The sequence below is a fragment of the Lottia gigantea genome, assembly GCF_000327385.1.
Source record: "Lottia gigantea unplaced genomic scaffold LOTGIsca_38, whole genome shotgun sequence".
Lineage (NCBI taxonomy): Eukaryota > Metazoa > Mollusca > Gastropoda > Lottiidae > Lottia > Lottia gigantea.
The window spans coordinates 1155013-1180469 of NW_008709295.1; the positions used below are offsets into that span (position 1 = coordinate 1155013).

At 32.1% G+C, this 25457-nt stretch overlaps 3 protein-coding genes across 3 annotated transcripts in view; all 3 read left to right on the forward strand.

Moving 5' to 3' along the window:
- Positions 1-1050: 1050 nt before the first annotated feature.
- LOTGIDRAFT_191207 (hypothetical protein) lies at positions 1051-5315 on the forward strand (the record flags this gene model as incomplete). Its single annotated transcript, XM_009059218.1, has 2 exons — positions 1051-1140; positions 5048-5315. Coding segments are annotated over exons 1-2 (345 nt in total), but the record flags the coding sequence as incomplete, so codon positions are not given.
- On the forward strand, positions 5114-14551 carry LOTGIDRAFT_121852 (hypothetical protein; the record flags this gene model as incomplete). The annotated part of the gene is made up of 3 exons (XM_009059219.1): positions 5114-5315; positions 11579-11700; positions 14381-14551. 3 exons carry the CDS (start codon positions 5114-5116, stop codon positions 14549-14551), a joined length of 495 nt encoding a protein of 164 aa, XP_009057467.1.
- Positions 14552-19490: 4939 nt separating this feature from the next.
- LOTGIDRAFT_91265 (hypothetical protein) overlaps positions 19491-25457 on the forward strand; it is a gene marked incomplete at both ends in the record, with an annotated part of 39760 nt that continues 33793 nt past the window's right edge. Inside the window, 4 exons of the mRNA XM_009059162.1 lie at positions 19491-19686; positions 21370-21675; positions 22754-22905; positions 23942-24092. Coding sequence (XP_009057410.1) covers positions 19491-19686; positions 21370-21675; positions 22754-22905; positions 23942-24092 — 805 coding nt within the window. The remainder of the gene's footprint in view (positions 19687-21369; positions 21676-22753; positions 22906-23941; positions 24093-25457) is intronic.

Here is a 25457-nt window from a genome sequence, read left to right on the forward strand (position 1 = left end):
ACATTACCTTAGATTTATTATATATCTCAAACCGTTCAGACGGGCAATTGTTGTATGACATTGACTTTGAGCCTTAAAAGTACATGTATGGCCTGTTCTTCGTGACCTATGAGAACTAAAGTTTTGGTTGACTAGACTGAAAATGAACTCACAAACAAAAGTTCACATATACTTTCAGTTTAGGTTACAACTGTGAGACGTTATCGGCCCTTAAAATATTATATCTTTTTCAAAAACTGTTTGATATTTAATGCATATGATTATTTCTATCTATTGAGATTTAAATTATATAATTGAATTGTTTAACTATTCTAAGTCTTCACGCCATAAAGTTGAACGTTCAGAGTATAAACGTGGATCTCAAGATCGGAGTAAAGCAGAAATAGAAGAATCAAATACTCTAATGAAGGCATGTTGATAATATAGCTATAGCTATGATAGGTTTTATTTATTGTAAAATTGAATTATATCTGATAAAATTATCTTTGATTGAAATTGATGTTGTACATTAAACCACTGAAATGAACCATGCCAATTGGATTCAGGAGAAATTCACTGAAATTTATTGATAATTATAAGATAAAATTCAATTTTAATTAGTGAGGTGTGTGACAAAAGATTTTGAAACATTAGTAGAATTTGTAGTTGTGTGATTTATAATCATTCTATTTAATAATTTTGTATTATGTATACATTTATCTGAAGATAACAATTGATAGGAAAGTAGAAATTACAAAAGAAAATCTGTTTTAAAAGAAATGGTCATGAGATGATAAGATAAGATAATTAAAACAGAAAACTATAATAAGAAACAGGCTTAGTAGTTTAAACCGATGAATTTATGTATTTTTATGAAATAATGTAGCAGTTGAAGAAAGAAAAGCTGTTAAAAAGTAAAAAAACAATAAATTTAACCAAATATCAAATTTTATATTGAATATGTATTGATATGTTAAGGAAAAGAAGAATATAGAACGTAGAGCATCTATAGAACCCACTGATGTTAAAGTTCCCACACCTGAACAATTAGATGCATTAGAGGCACAACAAAGACGATCATCTATGCAGCAACGCAGAACATCTCTAGCTGATTGCATACCTGATTGGCCTACTTTACAAAAAGCTAAAAAGAAGACAGAGGTACATTCTTCCAATAAACAATTTGTATTTGAATAACAGTGAATAAATATGATAGAATGTTGTATACGTGAACTAAAACTAATAATACAAAGCTATGTTTATATTGTTTTCCTATTCTAACTCAAGTTAACAAATTAATCTTTAGAGAATTATGAATAAAATATACGAAAATGTGAAGCTGTTGGTGACAACAGCCAAGAATTACCGGAGAACATTCTGGTAATTATCTTTTCCCTAAAACTAATAGAGAGTCCAAGGATGATTTACCTATATAAAGGGTGTTGACAGGTTTAGCATTCAAGAACAACTCGGGTCACAAATCATGTGAGTGTTTTTGAAAATATTTCTTCTGGCACTATAGTTATTAGGGATTTAGTAAAAGTAATTTATAGAAATAAGACATTTTCGGTTTATTTGTCTTTGCATGGGAAATCGTGCTTCTTTTCATAACAATTTTAAACAAAAGAATTGACCTCAAACATCACAACTGGAAATATGCAAACTTTCAGTTTGTGCCAAGTTAGACCTTTATGTAGATTTACAAAAGTTATCATAATTATTATGTCAACTAAAAGTCAAGCATAAAAAGTTCATAAATATTAATTCTTATTTTAATTATTTTCTTAATGTTTTTTTGCATGTTGCATGTTTTGTGTTTGGCCATGTTAGATTCTATGGTAATAAAACTTAAACCAATTTGTTTTAATGCAACTATACAGGTAAGGTTGATACTAAAAATTTTTTCTCTGTGTGCAACATCTCAATGTAACAGCTATTATGGAAATAATAACATAACATACAGGATTTCCTACAGAACAATACACAATTTTTTTCATCTTATGCTTCAGTATTCTCAAGAGTATGCATTCAGGTCAATGTTAAGATCCAGACTGAATTTGAATTTCATTTTTGAAATATCTATTAAATTTAGTTCCATCATTATACTCTTCATCAGTTTATGATTAAAACCAAGGATTTGTGAATCAAATTTGGATATGAAATGTTTGACTGATAAACTTTTTTTTGCTGTTAAATCTAATTTTACAGTGTGTCTTTTCATATTGTATATGTATTTTGTATCTAAAATCAGCATGCCCTCCTAGAAATCTTGACTCACAGCAGCTGAGTATTTTGATAAGATGTCAGATTCGTCTGTATTGAATAAGAATGTCTTGTCTGCCAAATGGCAGTTTGATTTTTTATCAAGACATTTGATAGGACACATCACAGGCATCAGTCTGTTTCTATCAATAGTCGACCATCTCTATAATAGTATATATATGAGAAGGTGGCTAACGCCCATCACAACCATCTCCGCTTCAGACGATTTTCTACCATTTACCGTAATGAAACATTATCCCAACCTTATATGAATCGTTTCATAGAATATTTTCCCTTCACACAAGACCTATTTTATATCTCCCTCAGTGTTCCTCCTCATACTAATCTAACTTTTGTTCAATAAAAATACTAAAAATATTTACACCCATCGTTTCACTATATCTACTTCCGGTTGATTTGGCAGTAAATATATATCGGTCAATACGATTGGTCAGCTATAATTACCTGTTGAGTAAAAACCAAAGTGAAAGTAAAAGCATGGTTATTGACTTATCTATTTATTTTATTATTCAGAAAAAAGTAGTTATATAGGTGATTTCCATTTTTTTTAAATATAAAAGTAATGAAAATAGCAACACAGTAATTTTAGATGAAATTTTCTTTACAAAATAGATAACATTCTGCCCTGATACCCGCCAACCGGAAGTAGATATAGTGAAACGATGGGTGTAAATATTTTTAGTATTTTTATTGAACAAAAGTTAGATTAGTATGAAGAGGAACACTGAGGGAGATATAAAATAGGTCTTGTGAGAAGGGAAAATATTCTATGAAACAATTCATATAAGGTTGGGATAATGTTTCATTACGGTAAATGGTAGAAAATCGTCTGAAGCGGAGATGGTCGTGACGAGCGTTAGCCACCTTCTCATATATATACTATTATAGAGATGGTCGACTATTGATAGAAACAGATGCCTGTGGGACACATACTGAAATGTAAAGTTATTCATTTCTTCTAGAACTGTAGCTTTGGACTGTGGGCATTGTATAAATTAGATCAATGAGAGCAATTTGGACAAGTAAAAACTTTGTGGAATGGTTTGCAACTTATGTATTTAATTAACCAAACTAAGATTATGTTATTATTTCTACAGGCTTCAATTTATTTTTTGACTTTGTTTGTGACCAAGGCAAGCCTGATGCTAATTTTTTTTTTTTTATCTGACTATTTGTCCGCTGACTTTCAACATGAAAATGGTAAAGTAATAGTAATGACTGTTCATTGTGAAAATGACAGGAACAATATTTTGCCCACTTTACAGACATCAATTTATCTTTTTATTGTTTAAATATTTGGTTTTGATGTGTTCATTATAAGAGAAATTGGTTTTAAAATGCAGAAGTTAAAATGTGTCATTATGTGCATTCACTTCAAACTACGATGTCTTGTTAAATTTGGAATTGTAATGCTCATATTGAATGATTTTTAAAAAAAAATTTGCAATTTCATCCCAAGGAAACAGTGATTTCAAATTAAAATTTCACACACTTTTTTCAAAGACCACCAAAAACAAAATGGATTCTGCTGTAATTGATGAATGTCAACGAAATTATGCTGATCTTTAGAAATCGTTATTCTGCAACCGATATAATAAAAAATCCATTCCAGTAGTGATACATTGGCTGTCATTTTTATTTTCCTGAATTTTGTTCAATTTAATTCAGACATTATGGCCCAGCCGTTTTAGATGATTTTGAAGTCCAATAAAAGAACATTGAAAAATTACTTATTATTTACGTTTTGGGCGGGGGGATAACTTGCATAAAATACATTTTGTTCAAAAAGAAACTTTGCACACAATTCTTCATCCATTTGGCCAGTTTGTCTGAAAAATTCAGTTGTTTCAGATTTATAGTTCAAGAAGGAACCAGTTTTTGACCTTGAAGTTTTTTTTATCTCGACCTTGGCTATCTATTTATACTTTCATATCATATGTCCGACTTTAACTTCTTCTGGTTTATGCTGATTGGTGACTGATATCTCAAGACCTTGACCTTTGTTGAACTTCCTTTTACACAATCAAGGTTACTGACTTTGACAATCTGCTGATACTTTCATATTAAATTTTGATGTCTGACAACTACTTCTGGTTTCACAACCTTTCAAAAAGACAATTTTTCGTAACTGTTGATTGCTTTAACTCATGATTAAATTAGACTATAAGGCTGATTTTTCAGATTCCCTAGCAAATTGACACATATAAAAGTCCCATTCAGAACCACACGTTCAGGCTTTTTTATGTTTTGAACAGATTCTCGTTGAATATAGTAAACATTTGGTTGTTTTATCAAACCCATGCTGAATTAGGTCCTATTGTTCATGGTCCTCTACCACGTTAACGGACAGGTTATTTTCATTTTTGACATTTATTGTGGGCATATGTCTCTTTCATGGCAAACTATCTTTTCTAGTGGGGAAAAAACAAAAGAATAATTAAATCGTCAGTGTATGATAGTAAAGCATTTTGTTCTGTAGATTAACTAGACGTCAGATTTTCATTGTGAATTATTTTAAAATTACCTGATAGAAATTAATTGATGATGTTCTTTATTTTTTGTTTCTTGATTCATATGTTTTTCAATGATAGAAATTTAAGAGATACTTGAAATAAATTGTAAATAAATCAGTTAAAATTAAATATTTATCAGCTTAAATTAGTTTAAATTAGTCCATTCAAATGTTACAATTAATAGTATTTATTGAAGCTGATATTATTATCATTTGCTTTATTATATGATAGATATAATTTGTAATTTATCTTTATTTCTATAATATTTTTAGGAAAAAGAAACATTTATAGAAGATTTAGATGATCATAAAACACTAGAGGGAACAAAAATGATTCGCATGAGTTGTGTATTTTGTAAGCCAAATGCAAAACTGAAGTGGTTTAAAAGCAAAATGGAAATATTCCATAGTCATAAACATCATTTTGAAGTAGAAGATAATAAATATACATTGATAATTAATAATGTAAAATTAGAAGATGGTGGAAAGTATACTTGTCAGTGTAATAAAGAAACTACATCAGCATGGTTATATGTGGAAGGTTTGTTTTATTTTTTTATTGCATTTAATGTAACGAAATTCTGCACTGGGCTTTGAAAGAAGTAGTGAACTTATTAAAACATGAACCTTTAAGAAACGACCAGGAAACAACTAATAAAAACATGAAATGACCAGGAACTGAGCAGGAAAACAACAGAAAACTACTTCAAACTATTTTGTGATAAATTCTAAGCATGCTAGTTGGGCCAAACAAGTAATTTTTTTAAAAATATGCATTGTGAGAGGTGCACTTTATAATGACCCTCAAAATCATGAAAAATTAAAGTGACCCCTTTCTTGATATTATTAATTACCCTCATATCAATTATCATTTTCCTGTTTCTTCTTCTTTTTAACATACATGTAAGCTCTTTTTTCTAAGAAATTTAGGGGAATAAGGCTACCATTCATACTAGTATTATGTCTGTAAGATGAAATTTAGCATATTTGTTGACTATTTACAATATGAATGTATCATAGAGTATCTTAAACTTCACAACAGCACTATTGTTACAATGTATTAACAATGTATTAACAATGTTATATATCAAACTGAATTAGGTTAGGGTTCTGTGCATTATATCACAGACAAAATGCACTCAATTGGGAAATACGAAAGACGTCTCAATAGGTCAATGCACCGTAATACACATTTTCTTAAAATGAAATACACGTTTGGCCTGATAAGCATGCTTAGAATTCATTGCAAAAATGTTTTTCGTTTCCTGGTCGTTTCTGGGTGGTTCATGTCGATTCATGTTTTAGTAAGTATGGCACTGAACATTGATATAAGAATAAACTAGTTCCATTTGTTAACTGGTTCAAACACAGTGAGAATCAATCTTCATACAAAAAAATATGCATGAAGGCAAGAATGATGTACACAAATTTCTGATAGAATTGGTAATTTTTCAACAATTAATTTGTGAAATATACAGGTATTTCCTACTCAATTAATTATTGAAGAGGATTTTCATGAGGATCTGTTTTATTTGATACAAGCCTAAAAACTCTCAAATAGACTAGAAGCATCTCGTGCTAATTTTTCGGACAATTCTTTGATGGATTCTTGTTTTTTGCTCCATCATTATGTAAGGGAAATGCTTATCTATCTTTCAATCAGATAATTTGTTCTGATATACAATTTTGAACAGTGTTGGACAGTTTGATTGTTCGGAATTGCTATTTCTTACATTTCAAGAAATGTTTCAATATTTATGCAGGATAATAATACAGTCAATGCTGAGTCAGTATCAAACAGAAATGATAATTTTCAGAGTGCTAATAAAATATTACTTCCAAATATTGACAATTGGTTCAAAATTCTGCCAATGAATGATTAGAGAAAGCATGTACTGATCAAAAAAGGCACTCGCCATTTCAGGCAAAATGATTTAAGATGGAAGTAAGCATTAGAATTGTTTGAAATTTGTTGTGCATATTAAGGACAAATACCTTTCTGTCAACTTTCACATTGATTGATCACAAAAGGGGGCTGGGCAAAATTGCAACAGTGCCACTTATCCAAGTATTAGGAGATCGTTTATTAGAAAAAATGAATACAGATATATGCAGGGAGGTTATAGTCATTGATGAGGAGAATATTGGTTTGTGAAACAGTAAGATGTACACTGTTGTTTTCCTGTCTCTTTCAAGGTTTTTTTTTAAAACAGGCACATAACCTGCGTATGCATCAGGTTTAATGTTACAAGAATTGTAAAAACATTTCTTACTTTGGTATACAAATCAACTATTTTCAACATTGTAAATTAGTTTTGAATGTGTTTTTGAATTATTGCCCTTGATTTAGTAAAAACGCGTCCAAATTTGTTTGTGAGTGCAATAGAGACTACAGTTATCATTCGATTTGAATGAAATTGGGTGTGATGATTTATATTCATGAAATCTTGGTCAAGTTTGAATATGAAGAATTTTCAATGAAGGGTTTTTGAGTTATTGCCCTTGACTAAGTAAAAACGCGTAAAAAGTTGTTTGTGTGCCCAGTAGAGACTACATTTTTCTTCTGATTTGAATGAAATTTGGAGTGATGATTTATTTTCATGAGATCTCAGTCAAGTTCAAATAAGATGAGTCTTTGATTAAAAATTTTTGAGTTGTTGCCCTTTGTTTGTGAACATAATAGAGACTACAGTTTTCAATTGATTTTAATGAATCTTGGTATTATCCCATATAATGATAAGATGTTGGACTGATTCAAATTTGAAGATTATTCGATGAATGTTTTTTGAGTTATTGCCCTATTGTCTTCATCCGATTATGATGAAATTTGGTTTGATCATTTGAATTATGAGAAGTTAGTGAAGTTCTAATACCTTGATTTTTCAATGAAGGGCTTTTGGGTTATTGCTATTAATTTTAAAAAAAGTTTGTACGAGATAAAGATTGGCTTGTGCGACCAGTTATCCCTTCTGTTATCAGTGACTAGTTTCGTTCAAGGTTGAAGTTACCGGGGTTGGCGGGGTAAGCTTGTAACGGGGTAAGCAGGGTTTCTTTTACCGGGGTTAACGGGGTTTATTTTCACCGGGGTTAACAGGGTCTATTTTCATCGGGGTTGACAGGGTTGGTCTAAACCGGGGTTCCTGTATATGAGAGTGAAAGGGGTTTCTTTATCCCGGGGCCGCGGACACGGTTATGCCGGGGCTGTTGAAGCCGAGGGGCGACAAGGTGGGTACGTGCCAAGGGAGGGGTCGTGGTGGTGGGGGTTGTCCCAGTCTGGCTCTGTTGGGGTTGAAGAGGGTCCACCCAGAATGGTGGGGTGTGATCTGTTATTGGGGTCCGGACTGACCTCTTATTGAGGTGGAAAGAGGTGTCAATCATTTACGGTTTCGCTTGAGTAGCTGGCGGCTGGCACATCCTTTCCAGTTCCAAAGACTGCAATTCGGCATTTCCACTACCCTGCCTCACAGCTTACAGACGAAACCCCGCTCTCAAGGATCTACTCACTTCAGCCACTATTCCAAACCCCACACCAAAACCACACATCAGTGGGAAAGTCTACAAGTTTCTGGACACTGACTGCAATATCCACAACTGCACGCATTGCAATACGCTTAAAACCCTAAACACCTGGTCCAAAACCTGGACATGCACCAGTAGAAATATTATCTACCTCCTAACTTGCAATTTATGCCATAAATAATATGTTGGCGAGACCAAAAGAATGTTCCGCATCAGGCTAAAAGAACACTTTGCTGATATTCATCATAAGAGAGACACCCCAGTTGCCTCCCACTTCCACCTACCGAGACACTCTAGCCGAAATCTCGACTATCAGATTATTAAACAACTCAATACAAATCCGGATGCTACACAATCCACAGCCAATCGGCGCTCAGTGGAACTACACTGGATTATTAGATTAAAGAGTTTCCAACCACATGGAATCAACGACAAAATCTAAACTTGGACACAATATAGTAAATATAATGTATTATGAAGATCTTTAAAATGATAAAATTCATATTTAAATCACTAAACACTGTTGTTATGTCTGACAGCTTGTAGTGGGCGTATGTTACCTTGCCTGCCAAGCTATCTTTATTTTCTATTTTAATTATTCTTTTACATAAGGACCAAAGTTATATTTATATAAATTGTACTGTTTCAGCCAAGGAGCCAGAATATTACTTTACTCAAAAATTACCCCCTCAACATGATTGTATTAAAAATAAAGTTTGTATGCTGGAATGTTTCGTTTCTGATACCAGAGCTAGAGTCAAGTGGTATAAAGGGGATGAATTGCTTGAGGTAATGTTGAAATTTAATTATTGACCAAAAAGGTTTGTAGTGAGTAGACGAACCACCATGATATACATATACAATCAATTGCTGCATACTTTAAGCATTGTTTTTGTAAGATGATTACTAGATAACCATAGATATAGACAAAAAGAATCTAACCTGAGCGAAAAAAAATTTTCAGTACTTAAATAATTGAAAAAGTTCAAACAAAAATTGCAGCTTTTTGAATGCCCAGTTTTTTTATCCTGAAAAGGGTACATTATACACAGTGACTAAAAATTTTGTATTGTTCTCCAAAGGTTCTACTGCTTGTAAACACTCTATTATTTGTGGATTTTGACAAAAATTGTTGAAATTGATTACTATCTCCAAAGGATGATCCCTATGGAAAATCAAAACAATCGAAAAATATTTAATATTAATTATTGCTCTTGTTCTTCAAAATGCGTTTAATTTTAAGCTCATAAACATGAACATGGCACAATTATGGACTGATTTTGACAAAACTTGATGAAATTGTTAATTATCATCCAGGAATTAACCCTATTGAAAAGTAAAAAAAAAAAAAAATTTATTTGAGCTATTGCCCTTGTTATTAAAAACAAGTTAAAATTTGAGCTCGTAAACACTATATAAGGCATAATTCTTGATTGATCTTGATCCAACTTTCATAAACCCAATCGAAAATCAAAAATATTGAAAAATATTTAATTTTTGTTACTGTCCTTGTTCAACAAAAGGTTGAATATTTCATAGTGTCCATTCTGTCAAATGTTTTTATATAAAAAAAAGCTGCCAGTTGGCATATATTACCATGGCTTGCAAACTATATTTTAATACTTTACTGATTACTCTTCACATGACACAAGCTCAAAGGACTAGTCAAGAAGCTTTGTCTACACTTTGGAGATGCATTTTCTAGCTAAGGGATGTTATAGTGTGTAATATTATAACCTTCACAAGCAATACGAACAGCTGGAAAATGTATTAATAAATATGTTGTGAAATCACAGATTCCCAAATTCAACATACATTTTCTTAGCACTGAACAAAATTGTCACAGTGCTTTGCATCCTTTTCTTAACTGAGAATAAACTGCCCTGAAAAATCAAATTCTTTTTTTCTGTAGTATACACCTGGTAAATATGAAATTCAACGGCGTGAAAATCGTTGTCTTTTACGCATAATAGATTGTGAACCTTCTGATCAAGCAACATATTCTTGTAAGTGTGGATCAACAGAAACAACATCAGATGTCGTTGTTAAAGGTATGTTTGCCTTCAAAAGCTATTTTTTGAATCAAATCAACAACAATAAGTGGCATTTTAGAAGTTGAAGAAAAAATTTTAAAAAAGGTTTGCCGACAATAGTAATTTCAATAATGTTCCTAATCAACCAAAGATGAACCTATTGAGAATCGGAAAATTCGAAATGTTTTGTATGAGTTCATGCCCTTGTTCTTGAATTGCTAGTAAACACACTAGAAGACACAGTTCTTGGCGGAATTTGACAAAATGTATTTGTATATTGTCCTTGACGCTTTGTAGTAATTTACGTCTTGTTGATCTGGCTGATTTGTAAGTAATTAATTTTCAAGAGAATTGGCTGAGTGAAATTGAAAAAAATAAAAAGCAATTTTAGCAAAATGGATGCAGATATAGAATTTTGGTGAAAATTTTTTTGTCTCTTAAATTTGTGTAAAATTGATATTTTCTTGAAAAAATGGAGACTTCCGTTTCGAAATTTGGAAATCTATCTATGCGAGTAATTTAGAATGTGGGAATTGATGTGAGTAATTTGGTATATGGGGTTGTTGAAGAACAAGAAGAACTTGCAATAAAACCTTGTTTGTAAGGACTTTTGTGAAGTTTAAGTATTAAATAATTACAATGCCTTTTCCTATATTGTCTTTAAATCCTCCATCATACTTCCTTGAGACGGTGGTAATACAAGCCGGAAAGATATTGTCCAATCAAAATTGGCCTTGGTAGCAAAATTTCAGCCAATCAAAACAGATCACTAGTTATGGCGCGTGGTTTGCGAAAGTAAACAAAATGAAAAAAGATAGCAGCGTGCCATTACATATTTTGATAAATATCTACGGTAAGAATTGTGTAAGAATTTTGGTAAAGAATTAGAGCAGACAGAAAGTCAAACCTTACTTGGAACATTTACCTGGAAATTATATGTTGTTATCCCTTTAACGGATTGTGGCAAAGCGATGTTGCGTTTTTTTAACATGACCTTATTTCCATTCTACCGATTTGATTTGTCAGATTTTAATAGCACCTCATTTCCACGCTCCCAAAGTGAAGTGTAGTGGGCTTAGTTTAGTACGGGTTAATAAGACCATGTCGAAATCCGTATTTGTGATACAATGGTTTATAGCCTGTTTGAAAACATTTCAGCATAAGCAATAAAAGAGTTAATCCCTTGAAAAAAAAAGGTTTGGTCACAAATGTGGCTCTTAGTATATGTCATGATTATGTTTTCTTGATTAAGATCCTGAATGGGAATTCATGAAGAAATTAGAAGATGTTGAAGCTGTAGAAAGAGAAAAGGCTATATTTGAATGTGATGTTAGTGATCCTGAAGCTGAAGTATCATGGTTTAGAGATGAAAAGGTATTCTTTGGGTTTTGATTTATATTTTAATTATTTCCAATTGTAGACTACGATGCAGAGATATTTTCCTTAAACTTACCATTTCCATATTGTCAAAATGCTAGGAGCTTTGCTGAAGTTTTTTCCTTTGTCCAAGAATATTTTGATCTATATGATTTCAATGTTTACAGGCAGATGGAAGTGGTTCTGAGGTAAATTTATTCTTGCGTAGAATAACATTTGAAGTTTTGGTTTGGATTCAATTGTTTGAATTGATTGAAGCAATAGTTGAATCTTGCTCTTTTTTTTCATCTCTGCTAAATAAAAGTTCAAAATGCAAACAAACAATTCGTTAGTAATGACATCAAAACTCTGTACAATGGAATCTCGTTTGTCCGATCATTTCTGCTTCTGATAAAATCATGCTGTATAATGAATTTTCAGATAAATAGAGTTATGACCCTTCCTGTTTGGACACCAGTCATGAGTAACATAAGCAGCATGTGATAGACATGAGTGTACTTTATATAGCCAGTACATGTGAAGAATTCCAATTGTTTATAATTTCATTTCAATAACATAACATGATAATAACAATAACAGTACAACAAATTACTTGTGAAAATAGTCATTGATAGTAGTTTGATTCCTTAGAATTAGGATACTCTAATTTATCAACACAAATGTCTGTGCGGTTACCTTGTAGTGCTAACATGTGATACGTAGCCATATGGAATTAAGGTATTTTAGGTGGTTTGCATGTGAACCTCACTATGACGATTTTTTAAATAGCAATCAGGCGACATCATAAGTACTGTTAATCCAGAAGCCAGTTTAAAGAACCAACAGTGATGATGAATACTAATTAGTACATGATTTGATATTGGTTGCCAATCACAGCCATGCAGTTCCCATTAAAAAGCTTTATATTAGGGTTTCTGAATTATCCACAAATGGTTAAACGAGGCTCCACTGTACATTGTAAATCAGTATTTTTTTTTGTTTATATTGCCTTTATTCTGTATGAATTGTTTATAAAACACTACTTATCAATTAACAAATACTATTTAAACAAATTTATTTTTCAACTGAAAGATATTTACAGGGGAATCTTTGAGAGAGTAAAAGAACAGTATTTAAAATATAACTGTACAATAAACTATATAAAGAAAAACAACCTAACAAAATTTTGATTTAGTTTTTTTAGTTCTACCACGAAACTTTCTTAAAATGTACATGGTTAATATTATTTATTTTTTTCACATCTCACATATTTGTAGGCAAAAATAGTTGATGCCCACTTGTAAAACAAGAAACTTTTATTGAGCTACTGGTAAATCAATGAAGATGTAAGAGTTACTTACCAGACTCATATTTGATTTTGTACCTATACCTACCAAATTTGGTAAAAATCAATTCAAAATTGAAGGAGCAATATTTTTTTCCAATAATTGAGGTCACCCAATTTCAAAATTGTAACAAACGGGCAAAATTCTCACATGATATTCTTATTTAACTTTTGAATTTTTCATAGGTCGAAAAAATTGTTTTAAATTTATGAAAACAATATAACAAAATCTATAGAATTGTGTCCCTGATCTTATCTAAATAAACTAAATAAATCATGCCATTAATTTTTTAACCCCAAAATTATTGAAAAGGTTTAAGTAGAATTACAGAAACCATGGGTTTCATAACCTTCTGAATCTCAAGAAGTTTTCAATTTTCTATGTAAATACTAAACAATTACTTATTTTTTGAGAAAACCTCTTTACAATCTCCTTAAACTAAAACATTCCCATTAATTGCTTAAATATAACTTTGCTTCTTTTGGTATGACTCATGTCCGTACACCTAAAAACAAGATGACAGCAAAGATCTCTCTTTCGATCAAAACATAACAATACAAATAGCTTCCCTCTTACAATGTAACAAAACTAACCTTGTTGAGAATGAGCAAAAAATATGTCAACATTTGCTTGTGAATGGTAACAAAAAAAAATGTTTTGGAAATGAAAGGTCTTTGAATAAACTTCTAATGTACTTTTTATTGAAATGATTTCTGATTATCAAGCAGATATTCACCTTGGGAAGCACATGTATATGATTAAAGTGTTTCTTACTTCTAAAGTTTTTTTTACTCATATAGGAGGCATTTTTGATAATGCTGCTTGTGAGCAATGTGTTACTCTTAAGGTTAATCTTATAAACATCTTTTAAACATTGACAAGCAAAGCTTACTAATTCCGATTAACCTAATCATCCTAAATCTGAAACAAAAATTCGAATGTTTTGATAAATCTTTAGCAATTTGCTTCTTTTACAATTTTGCTTGAAGTGGTTTCATAACGCATGCCCCTGATGTAGTGGATATCAAGATCAACAAATTAAAGGGATGGTGGTGGAGAATAATGAGAAGATTTATCTCTAACTAGGTTAAATGAAAGCATGTATGTAAATAAGATTTATATAACTTGAAGAATTAACTTTACCTCTTTTTATTCAATATTGATTGAAACAATGCATGATAAATATATATAATTAACATTTATTTTATGATTATCAGGTTTAGCATGTTTTCCAAATTCAATGTCGTCAAATTACAAAACTAACAATGCAGAATTTTGCTTAGAAATCTGAATCTACTATTGAGATCTACATAAATTAGCTGATGTAATAATATCTGAATTTATGTTATTAGGAATTAAAATCAGGTGGAAAATATGAATTTATAAAAGATAATTTAAAACGACGTCTAGTTATAAAGAATTGCAATATAAAAGATGATGGTAAATATAGCTGTAAAATGTTGGGACAGGAGACCTCTGCTAATTTGTTTGTTGGACGTAAGTATAAAAATCTCATTCATTAACATTTTACATGACTTTGTTTTTTCTATAGCAGATTGTGTGCTATGTGTTGTGCTATAGAGTATCCACATCATTTGGATCAAAATGGACAAGTAAAAATCTTTGTGAAATGGTTTGTGTGTGTTCCACATAATGTTCCAATAATATTGTCATGGCCCCTGTTGGTCCGTCTTTCGATCTGTTGGTCCGTACTTCCACAATTGGCTTGTGAGCACAATAGAGACTACTGTTTTTAGATGCCCACATGAACACAAATAGAGACTACAATTTTCATCTGATTTAAATGAAGTTTGGTATGATCATTTATATTGATGAGATCTTGATTGAGTTGGACAATATTTCAATGAACTGAATTTGAGTTATTGCTCTTGGCTTAGGCAAAATGCACCAAAATTTGTCTGATTTAAATGAAATTTGGTGATCGTGGGCAAGTTTGGAGTTTTTGATTTCGGGGAAGGGAGGGTTTGATTCTCCCAAATGTACAGGCCTAGGGTGGAGCATAGGATGAACTGAATTTGAGTTATTGCCTTTGACTTAGTAAAAACGCTTCTAAATTTGTTGACTTGTGAACGTGATAGAGGTGACAGTTTATGTCAGAATTTTATTAAATAATGTGTGTTTGATTAAATCAACAATATCTTTGACAAATTAGAATTTTGATATGATTTGACACAGATTGGTGACCGCCTTTGATATACTGAGAATTTATCAAAAAGTGGGTGTATGTTGCTAGGCAACCACTTGTTGAAATGTGGACATGAAGCATTTCAGAAGACAACTCATGTTTTTTTCTCAAATAATATCTTGATTTATTTGATTTACAGCTGATGTCAGATTTATGAAGAAATTAAGTGACATAAAAGTGAAAGAAAATACAAATTTTGTATTGGAATGTAAAGCTATCAATACTCATAAAAGTCCACATGAATGGTTTAAAGATGGTAAACCATTTGAACCTGGAAACCGGTATATATTAAAATTCATATTGACTTATTGACAACAAGGAAATGATATCTTAGGTTTAATTGTTTAATAACTCAAGCTACATTTAGCTCAAAGTTTAGTTCATTTGAATATGAAGCCATCGACACAATTTAGAATTGAACAAAAGTATTAAATTTTAAAGGTAACATCCTGTTCTCACTCTTTATTTGACTGATTGATTTCATTTTTGAATTGTATGTTTATTATAAGCCAAAGATGATGCCTATCCATTTTCATTGTCAAGTTGTCGTGGATGTACAGAGTGAACTTATAAGGCAGGGATGATGCCAATTGACTTTCATGATGATCAGAATTTTTTTTCAGCTTCACATTAGAAAGTACTACCTGTCAGAGGGACAAGCTGAAATAGATGCATTTTACATAATTTAATGTAAATGGTGTTGTAATGTAATAAATATATAATTATTATTTAGACATGAAATAAGTCATAAAGGAGAATCATACAAGTTAACTGTAAAGAATGCTACATTTGAAGATCAGGGTGAATACATGTTGAGAATTGGAGAAAGACCAACTCGTAGTAAAGTCACAGTAGAAGAATGTAAGTCATTTAAGAATAATTTCAACAGATATATATTTCTAATGAATTGAATGTTTTTATCAATAAGCAGTTACAATTTGTGGCTGTTCGTAAGAAGGCAAGAACCTTTGCAACTCACAATGATTGGACAATTTATATCATAAGATTTGGCTCCAAAAGTACCATTTGGAGCTCACTATTTATGGTTTAATTGTTTGGTTTATTAGTTCATCGATTTTCCTAATGATCAGATTATTTTTCAATGATTTATAAGTCTGTGCTGACTGTCCGAAAGTGCCAGATGCCATCTGTCATTCAGTGTATAAGCAATACAATTATTTATTAAAAATGAAAATATGTGTAGCCACCAGTGGTGGTGCCAGCTTCCTGAGACTGGGGGTACATATAGGGGGCAGACTGACTCAATGGGGGGTTATCTGTCGCGGCTGAATTCAAAATGTCGCAACTCTGTGGAGGAGTCATAGTTACAAGCCTCTCTTGTAGCATCTAAGAGGGTTTGGTTTATTCAGACACATATTTTGGTGCAAAAACATATATAAAATCATATTGTTAAATTTGTTAAAATTAAAGTGGAGGTACAATTGGGTGGGAAAACCATCTTTCGAGGGGGGCAAATGCTCCCCACCCCCTTGTACCTCTACTGGCTCCGCTGGAGCCGCGGTGGCTCAGTGAGTTAAACACTTGCTCGCTAACCTGAAGGTCCAGGGTTCAATCCCGGCATAGGTCGAGATAATACCTTCGGATTTTTCAACCCGGTTTCCCCCTGTCAGTGATGCAGGTATGAGGGGCTGACATGGAAAAAGCATCTAGTCGTTCGGATGGGACAATAAACCGAGGCCCCGTGTGCACGTTAAAGATCCCTCGACAGTTGGAAATCGAAAGAAGAGCAGGCTAATGCCGCTGTCTTGGCAAAATTTCCCTCATTGCACCCTGCATGGCGTTGCCCGTCTTCATTAGCCCACATGGTGCAGAAAAGTAGGACGTAAAACTCCATTCATTTCATTTTCATTTCTACTGGCTCCGCCACTGGTATTCACCATTTTGTATCTGCTCTTTTCAATTTTTGTTGTGTTACTTACTTGTCAGATTACCCATTTAGCTGAGATTATTTCATATTCTTTAAGTACCTAGACCACCTAAAGTACAAATTGATAAAGTACCTAAGGAAATTCGGGTAAAGAAAGGAGAAACTATAGATTTAGATATTCCATTTATTGGTAAGTAATCTTTTAATTATAGCATTTATTGCATTTAATTTCAGATAAGTTTGTAATTTTATTATCTGTTCTAGCTATGTTTATAAATATGACATATTTTGTCTTTGGGCATGAAGGAACCTAAGCTGTTAAACTCAAGAGAAAAATGAATATAAATGTATCACTCTACTGGCATCCTATTTTATCTCACTGAACCTCAGCATATATATGTAACAATTGTAACAATATAATTTCATATAAATACATATTTCAGAAGTCTATGTATAATTTGATGAAACAATAATCCTTATCACATAATAAGCTTAAAGGGACGAGAATGCCATTTTGGGGGGTTGATTTTAGTCTTGAATATATGTACATATAGAAATGTACGAAAATCACATAATTCCTATAACAAGTGGTTGGCTAGCAAGATACGCCCACTTTCCTGATACATTTTCAGTATATCAAGAGCAGTCACCTATCTGTGTCAAATCATACCAGAAATTTAAAAACACACACATTATTTAATAAAATTCTGACATGAACTGTCTCCTCTATCGTCAACAAATTTTGATGAGTTTTTACTAAGTCAAGGGCAATAACTCAAATTCTGTTGATCGAAAAATTGTCAAATTCAATCTTAACTATTGACTCTCTATTGTATTCACAAACAAATTTTGACGTTTTTTTCATAAATCAAGGGCAGTAACTCAAAAACCATTCATCGAAAGATAGCCAAATTCAAACTTGTCCAAGATCTCATGAATATAAATGATCATACCAAATTTCATTCAAATCAGATAAAAACTGTTGTCTCTATTGCGTTCACAAGCCAATTGTGGACAGATGGACCGACAGGGGCGACAACAATATAATACTTCATAAAAATACTTCAAACTAGGAATATTCACTTCTTCTATTAAATCTTTTCTATATATCACAGACTATATTAAATTGACGAGACATCATTTTAACATTCAAATTCAGATAATTCTGAACACACAGGAATTTGAAGGCTCCAATTAAAAAAAATTGACTACCTGTCCCTTTAAGCTCTGAAATAACCAAAATATGTTTACTCTTTAGCTACAGTGAAACCCCTCTAAACCGCATCCTATAATCCAGATTCCTCTATAAACCTGTACATTTGAAAAGTCTTGGCCGAATCACTATATAATATATAGGAGATAAACCCCTCTAAACCGGCATCTCTCTAAACCGCATCCTAATATCTAGATTCCTCTGTAAACCGGTACATTTGAAAAGTTCCAGCCGAATCACTTTATAATATATAGGAGATAAACCCCTCTAAACCGGGATCTCTCTAAACCGCATCCTAATATCTAGATTCCTCTGTAAACCGGTACATTTGAAAAGTTCCAACCGAATCACTTTATAATATATAGGAGATAAACCCCTCTAAACCGGCATCTCTATAAACCGCATCCAATAATCTAGATTCCTCTGTAAACCTGTACATTTGAAAAGTCCAAGCCGAATTAACTTTATAAAATATAGGAGATAAACCGCGGTAAACTGGAACCCCTATAAACCGCAATCCCGCATCGAAATCAAGTCCCAAAGTAGTTAATCTATAGTTTATAAGTGTCCCTAAACCGGCACCTTAATTAGTTCACGTATTAATTGACGTTAATCCTTTGACGACATTAAAAATAAATATCACACATCCCGTGACTAATTATCAAAGGAAATGATTAATCAGTAATCCAATTTGAATATCGATTTGATTTGATTTGATATTGTTTCACTGATTGATTATTACTCTACTCATATTCAATTAGGCTTTTAAGTTTACCGGCATTTGAACACATTTCAAGCTCAAATTTGTGTTAAATTATCTGATTTTCTCAAAAGTTTAAATCATAATCATGGAACACCCTAGCAAACGTCAACCTGATGAACTGAATCTAACCCATAAGATCAATCTCATCAAAGATTCTGTGAAATTGCCCAAGGTGATTTAGCGAAGAAATATAAGCTCACTAGGTCTACTGTTGTGACATAATGAACTGGCTTTTCATAATGGTCCGATGGCCTGTCTGTTTAGAGTGGTTTCACTGTATTAATAATAATGATAGATGAAGAAGTTTAAAGACCAGTAATGTGCAAGATAATGATAATAGTAATCATCTTTATTACTTTTTTACTCCCTTTCTCATTATTTTGTATTGAATAGGTGCTCCACAACCAGAAGCTTCTTGGAAAAAAGATGGCAATCCAATTAGTCCAGCTAATGTTGACATGCAGACAACTCAACGTAATTCTAAATTGACAATCCCTGCAGCTGAAATCGAAGATACTGGTGTTTATGAATTAACATTAAAGAATGAAGCTGGTACTGAAACAGTTCCTGTAAAAGTCATTGTTGTTGGTATGATTTTTAATCTTTTTTATACAACTATATGTAAATCCATAGTTTATGATTTGATCACATCACTATATTATCATTTCCAGACACAAGCTGCAATTTTGGTGAAGTTTTGTAAGATTTGTTGGGACTCAATACCATCTTTATTTGGAATACACATCCTACACTAAAGCAAAACTTTTAAAAAGATTTTGATTTGTATTCAATATGTTGCAGGCTGCTGGATCTATTACAATTTTTTCATAGTTTTTAGTTTGATCACTAAACTTTTTAAGACTTGCATTGATATAACTTAATTCATATACATTTTAGCTAAGATATAGTTTAAGGGCATGTGAAATAAATTCAGCACTCGTGAATTATATTCAAGCCATTTGGGCTTGGAATGTCATAATGGAGGACAAATCATCCAAAATGCCTACTTTAATTATTAGAGACATAGTGTAAGTCAGAATGAAGAAGTTGTTAGACCCTGACTGGAGTGGTTGATTAAAAATACAAGCTAATGAAAATACGGATCAGATGTTTGGTTGATTTCTGTTTTAGATATACAGTCAAACTTATACTATGGGTCACTTGTATTCAACATCACACTCCAATGAACAGCCACCCAAATATCTCCCTCGCTTTCCTCCCCCATGCCATTTTCAATCAAATTTACCTCAATCTGTACTGCAACTCTTCACACAGCCAGCATCAATATTTTCTTGACTGTGAACACACGTTACCCTCTTATAAGCAGCCAATTGACAATAATACTTGTTAAACCAATAAATTATTACATTTATAAAACTAGAACCACTCGTGGTACTGAGTGGGACTTTGCACATGTGCCAATTTGCTAGAGAATCTGAAAAAAACAACGTTCTTAGCCAATTAGGTCACATGCTAAAGCAGTCCAAAGTTTTGAAGGTTGTGAAGTAGAAGTTAGACATCAAATATGAAAGTATCAGTAGATTGCCAAGGTCGATGACCTTTGACCTTGTTAAAGGGAAGGTCATTTAAGGTCAAGGCCACTAGATATCAGTCATTAAACTTTGAAAATACAAACAGTAAAAAACCATCAAATATGAAGGTATTAAGATGTGAGTAACACATCTGTAATAGATACATCTGTAATAGATAAAAGGTACTCTCAGCTAATTGTTCAGAAAACTGCTGCAAATGTATAAGTAAAGTTAAATGTATCCCTATCCCAAAATTTATCCCATACATTAAGATTTGTTGTCATCACTGTAGTGGCTACAAATTTCAATAAGTTTAATGAGATTCATTTTGATCATTGAATATTTGAAATCTTGTATGAGTTCTAATTTGATGATTTTTGAGTAATTTATTTTTGAGTAATTACCCTTTGATTATGCAAATTCTAATGCAAATACAGTACTGTTTTTTTTTTAAAACTTGGTGTGATCATTGAGGTTGATAAGATAGATTTCAAATGATTTCATAGTTGTTCAATTTCTTATGAACAGTTTGATTTTAGTTATTTGCCTTCGTGGCAGTGAAACCTGTCACCTGAACTTATTAAACCATCTGCATTATCATTCCAAAGAATTTCAAATGTTCCTGCAGGTTGTTTTTTGTGTCATATGATTGAAGCTATTTGTAAGAAAGAATTTATTTAAAGATTAAAATGAATTCTTTTGAAATAATTTTTTGATATTTTAATTCTGATATTAACAGATAAACCAGGTAGACCCAAAGGACCATTAGATGTAGTTGATATTTATGCAGAAAGATGTGCTTTAATGTGGGATAAACCTACAAATGATGGTGGATCTCCAATTACTGGTTATGTAGTAGAAAAATTAGACACAGCTACTGATAAATGGGTAAAAGTTTGTGAAACTGATGCTGAAGATTTGGAGGTAGATGTTAGTGATCTTGAAACTGGACATAAGTATGCTTTCAGAGTGTCAGCTGTGAATGAATTTGGTGTTGGTTTACCATTAGAAACGGATGGTGAAATATTGGCCAAAGATCCATGGGGTAAGTTTAAAGTGCTGTTATGGCTTTGGATAAATTGCTTACTTATGTGGACGTTTAACATAAGGTGTTCTATATACCAACATGCATTCAACATGTCATGTCACTTGACATGTGGCAATTAGTTTTAAGAAATATAAGATTTATTATTATCATACATGGCAGTTTGCTTTAACCATTTATCTGAAATTTAATATTTTAGTTGTTTAATTTCCAAAACTAGTAGTGTTGAAACAGTTATTGATTTTTAAATGCCCACATGGAAATTTGAAATAGATAATGGAAATATGGACGTATATTGCCATCACCCGTGTCCATTGGTCAGTCCGTCGCCCCGTCTGTCAGTTCACATTTCTTGTAGGCGTGATAGAGGCTACAGTTTTTATCTGATCTTGATGAAACTTGGTATCCATGTATATATTAATGAGATCTTGGTCATGTTCAAAATTGGTGATAATTGAACGACTGGGTTTCAGAGTTATTGCCCTTGATTTAGTAAAAACGCATCAAATTTGGCTTGTAGGCACAATAGAGACTACAGTTTTTATCCAACCTAGATGAAACTAGGTATGCATGTATATGTTGAAGATATCTCACTCGAGTTCGTAATTGGTAACAATCGGATGAAGGGTTTCAGAGTTAGAGACTACAGTTTTTATCCAATCTTGATGAAACTAATGCATTGATAAGATCTCAGTCATGGTTGAAATTGGTAATAATTGGATGAACAGTTTCAGAGTTATTACCCTTTTGTGTACAGCGATGAGACAATGTTCATGTTTGAATTTCATGATAACTTGATGAACTGTTTCAGGTTTTTGCCTTGACTTATAGATGACTTTAAGATTAGTTGAAAATTCGTTATTAACCCACTTAAGATTTTCTTATGATTTCTGACAGCTGGTAGTGGGCGTATGTTACCTTGCTTGGCAAGCTATCTTTTTTTGTAAATTATACAAATTATATACTTATATATAAAAAAAATTAATGACTTTGTTGCATACTTAATTTACAGTGTTTCAATATTTAACAAGCATTTAGTAAAAATTAATATTAACATATATATGTACTATATTTTTAGATCCATCTGACGCTCCTGGTACTCCAAATATATTAGATTATGATAAAGATTATGTTGAAGTTGGCTGGGAAGCTCCTAAAGATGATGGAGGAGCACCCATTCAGTCATATAATATTGAATATAGAGAGAAAGGAACAGATACATGGAAGAAGGTACTGATTACTTTTGCAAGATTAATATTAAAACAAAGGCTGCACATTAATTGTTAAACTTGCCACAAGAATTTTTGTAATTGCAGCATGATGGTGTTTTTATATGCAAAAATTTTGTGTATAGGTTTATATCTTGGACAAGTTTGAATTGACAAATATGAAGCCTTCAACCCTTAGATTATGTTAAAAGTGGCTTATGTCCACAAGATCTTGGATTTGGGTGTTATTCAACAAATATTAATAAGTGTGATCCCTTGACTGAAGATACATTCATAGTAGCTTGTGAACATAAAAGGGTTGCCCCTTTTATGTTCACAAGTGTTTGTCAAAATGTTATGAAATTTGTTGTATAAGTGTATATCCACAAGATCTAGGGTAAATATTTAAGGAGTTTCAACCCTTGATATATTGAAAATACATTAAAAGTGGCTTGTTGGGAATAGAGACATTAACAGATTTTGTAAAAGATGAAGTGTGTATATGTTCACAAGCTTGAATTTGGGTTTGATTCGACAAATATTAACAGAGTTTCAATCCTTGTTATTTGAATATACATTAGATAAAGATAAAAAGTCAATATCTCTCTTCTGCTTCCACTTTTAATTCAACGAGGCCTATACTAAATATATATTAAAAGAGGCAACAGGTTTTGTCAGAATTTTATGAAATTTGATATGTATGTGATTTTATATACATGTATTATATTTGAGTATGACTTGACAGCCGCGCTCCCCCTAAAATGTAATCCTCAACTCAAACCCAACACCTCCATAAGCGAAGTCAGACAGAACTGGCAATGTCCCAAAAGGGGAGAATTCCCTATATGAGGTCATTACAGTGGAAAATATTGAGTATGAATTGTTGCCCCTGAAATTGAAACGCTTTCACTTTTTAGCTCGCAAACACTTCTTGCACAATTCTTGACGGATATTGAAGGAAATGGTATGGGTGTTTGAAAGTTCACTCAGTATTGATGCCAGTGGGCGTATATTACCTTCCCTGGCAAGCTTTTTTCATCATATGTATGGAATTTCAGGGAACTGAAGTACCTGGAACAGAAGAGAAGGGAACTGTGAGTGGTTTAGTAGAAGGAAAGGAGTACGAATTTCGTGTTGCTGCTAAAAACAAAGCAGGATTATCACCATTTAGTGAAGTTTCTGGACCTGTTGTTACTAAAAATAGAAAAGGTATGATTTTTTTTTGTTTACAAATATATTGGAGACGACAACAATTTTTTTTATATATATATATCGAAACAAGCCAGAAATCTGACCGAAATCATACTAAAATCCACAGTCAAAAAACCAGCAGTCTTGTTAAAAGCAGAATCTCCAAAAAGTAGACCCAAAGAATATTGAATATTATTGTTAATGTGACAGAGGCGCCATTCTGTTGATCATACCTTTGTCTCAGAAACAGGCAAGCCAATGTATAGTGTTCACAGTCCAACATTGAAATTTAAGCCTTCAAGCCATGTGTGTCCGGAATTATATGCATTTGAGAGTTAAAAAGACGAGTTGTCTTTTCTTGAGACACTGCCATTTAAAAAACATCTAAAGAAATAGGAAAAGAAATTCCAAGTTTGAGATATTTTTGAAGGAATTATATGACCTTCATACATTCCTAGTACTTCTGAATACTATTTTCATCAAATCAACCCCCCAGAATAACACATCTCAAATTGTACTTCTGTAAAGGATTTTAGATTCACACCACATGAAAAAAAGAAAATCAAACGGAGGACGAACATGACTATCTTTTTAGGGCTGCAACGATTCATAAAGTTGCTATTTGATACACTATATGATACTCATCCAACAATATGATTTATTACAGAAGGAAAGAGAAAAAATAGTAGAAATTTGTAAAATTACCAACAAGTTTGTCACTATTAGGCACTTGAGAACATTTAGAAGTAAGGAATTGTGAAAAAAATCTCAATTTTTATTTCTCAAGTCAGAAATGGATTTTTGCAAATTTTAAGGTGAAAATCGTACTTGGAAAATGAAAACTTGACACAATTTCTCATACACACATCGATTCTGTGTCATTAAAGGGGACTAAGAATTAATCGTGCCAATACATAATAATTATTTTTATCCAACACAATGCATCGATAAGAATGAAAGAATCGTGGTGTGTTCATCGGTGAATAGTTGCAACCCTACTATCTTTACAAAATTCAAGTTAAATATGGAGTACCTCTATGGCTTATCTAAGATAATGAAATGGTCAGCAAATGTGTTATTAGAAACCACACATCCAATTAAGTTTTCTAAAGTTTATTATAACGTACAATAAAAACCCTGAAATATTCAAAGAAGAATATTACACAGTGACAAAATAATACAAAATATCTATTTACAAACAATATCAGTAAATATATGAAAATAACTCTGACATAGAAATATATTATTGAAAGAATGATATATTGTACATATAATTATTTATAAAGGATTGACCTGCAGCGGGTAACATGTAAATGCAAATATACAATGGCCTAACTTAGATGAAATATTTAAATAAAGGATTACCCTAGAAGGAGGAGTTTT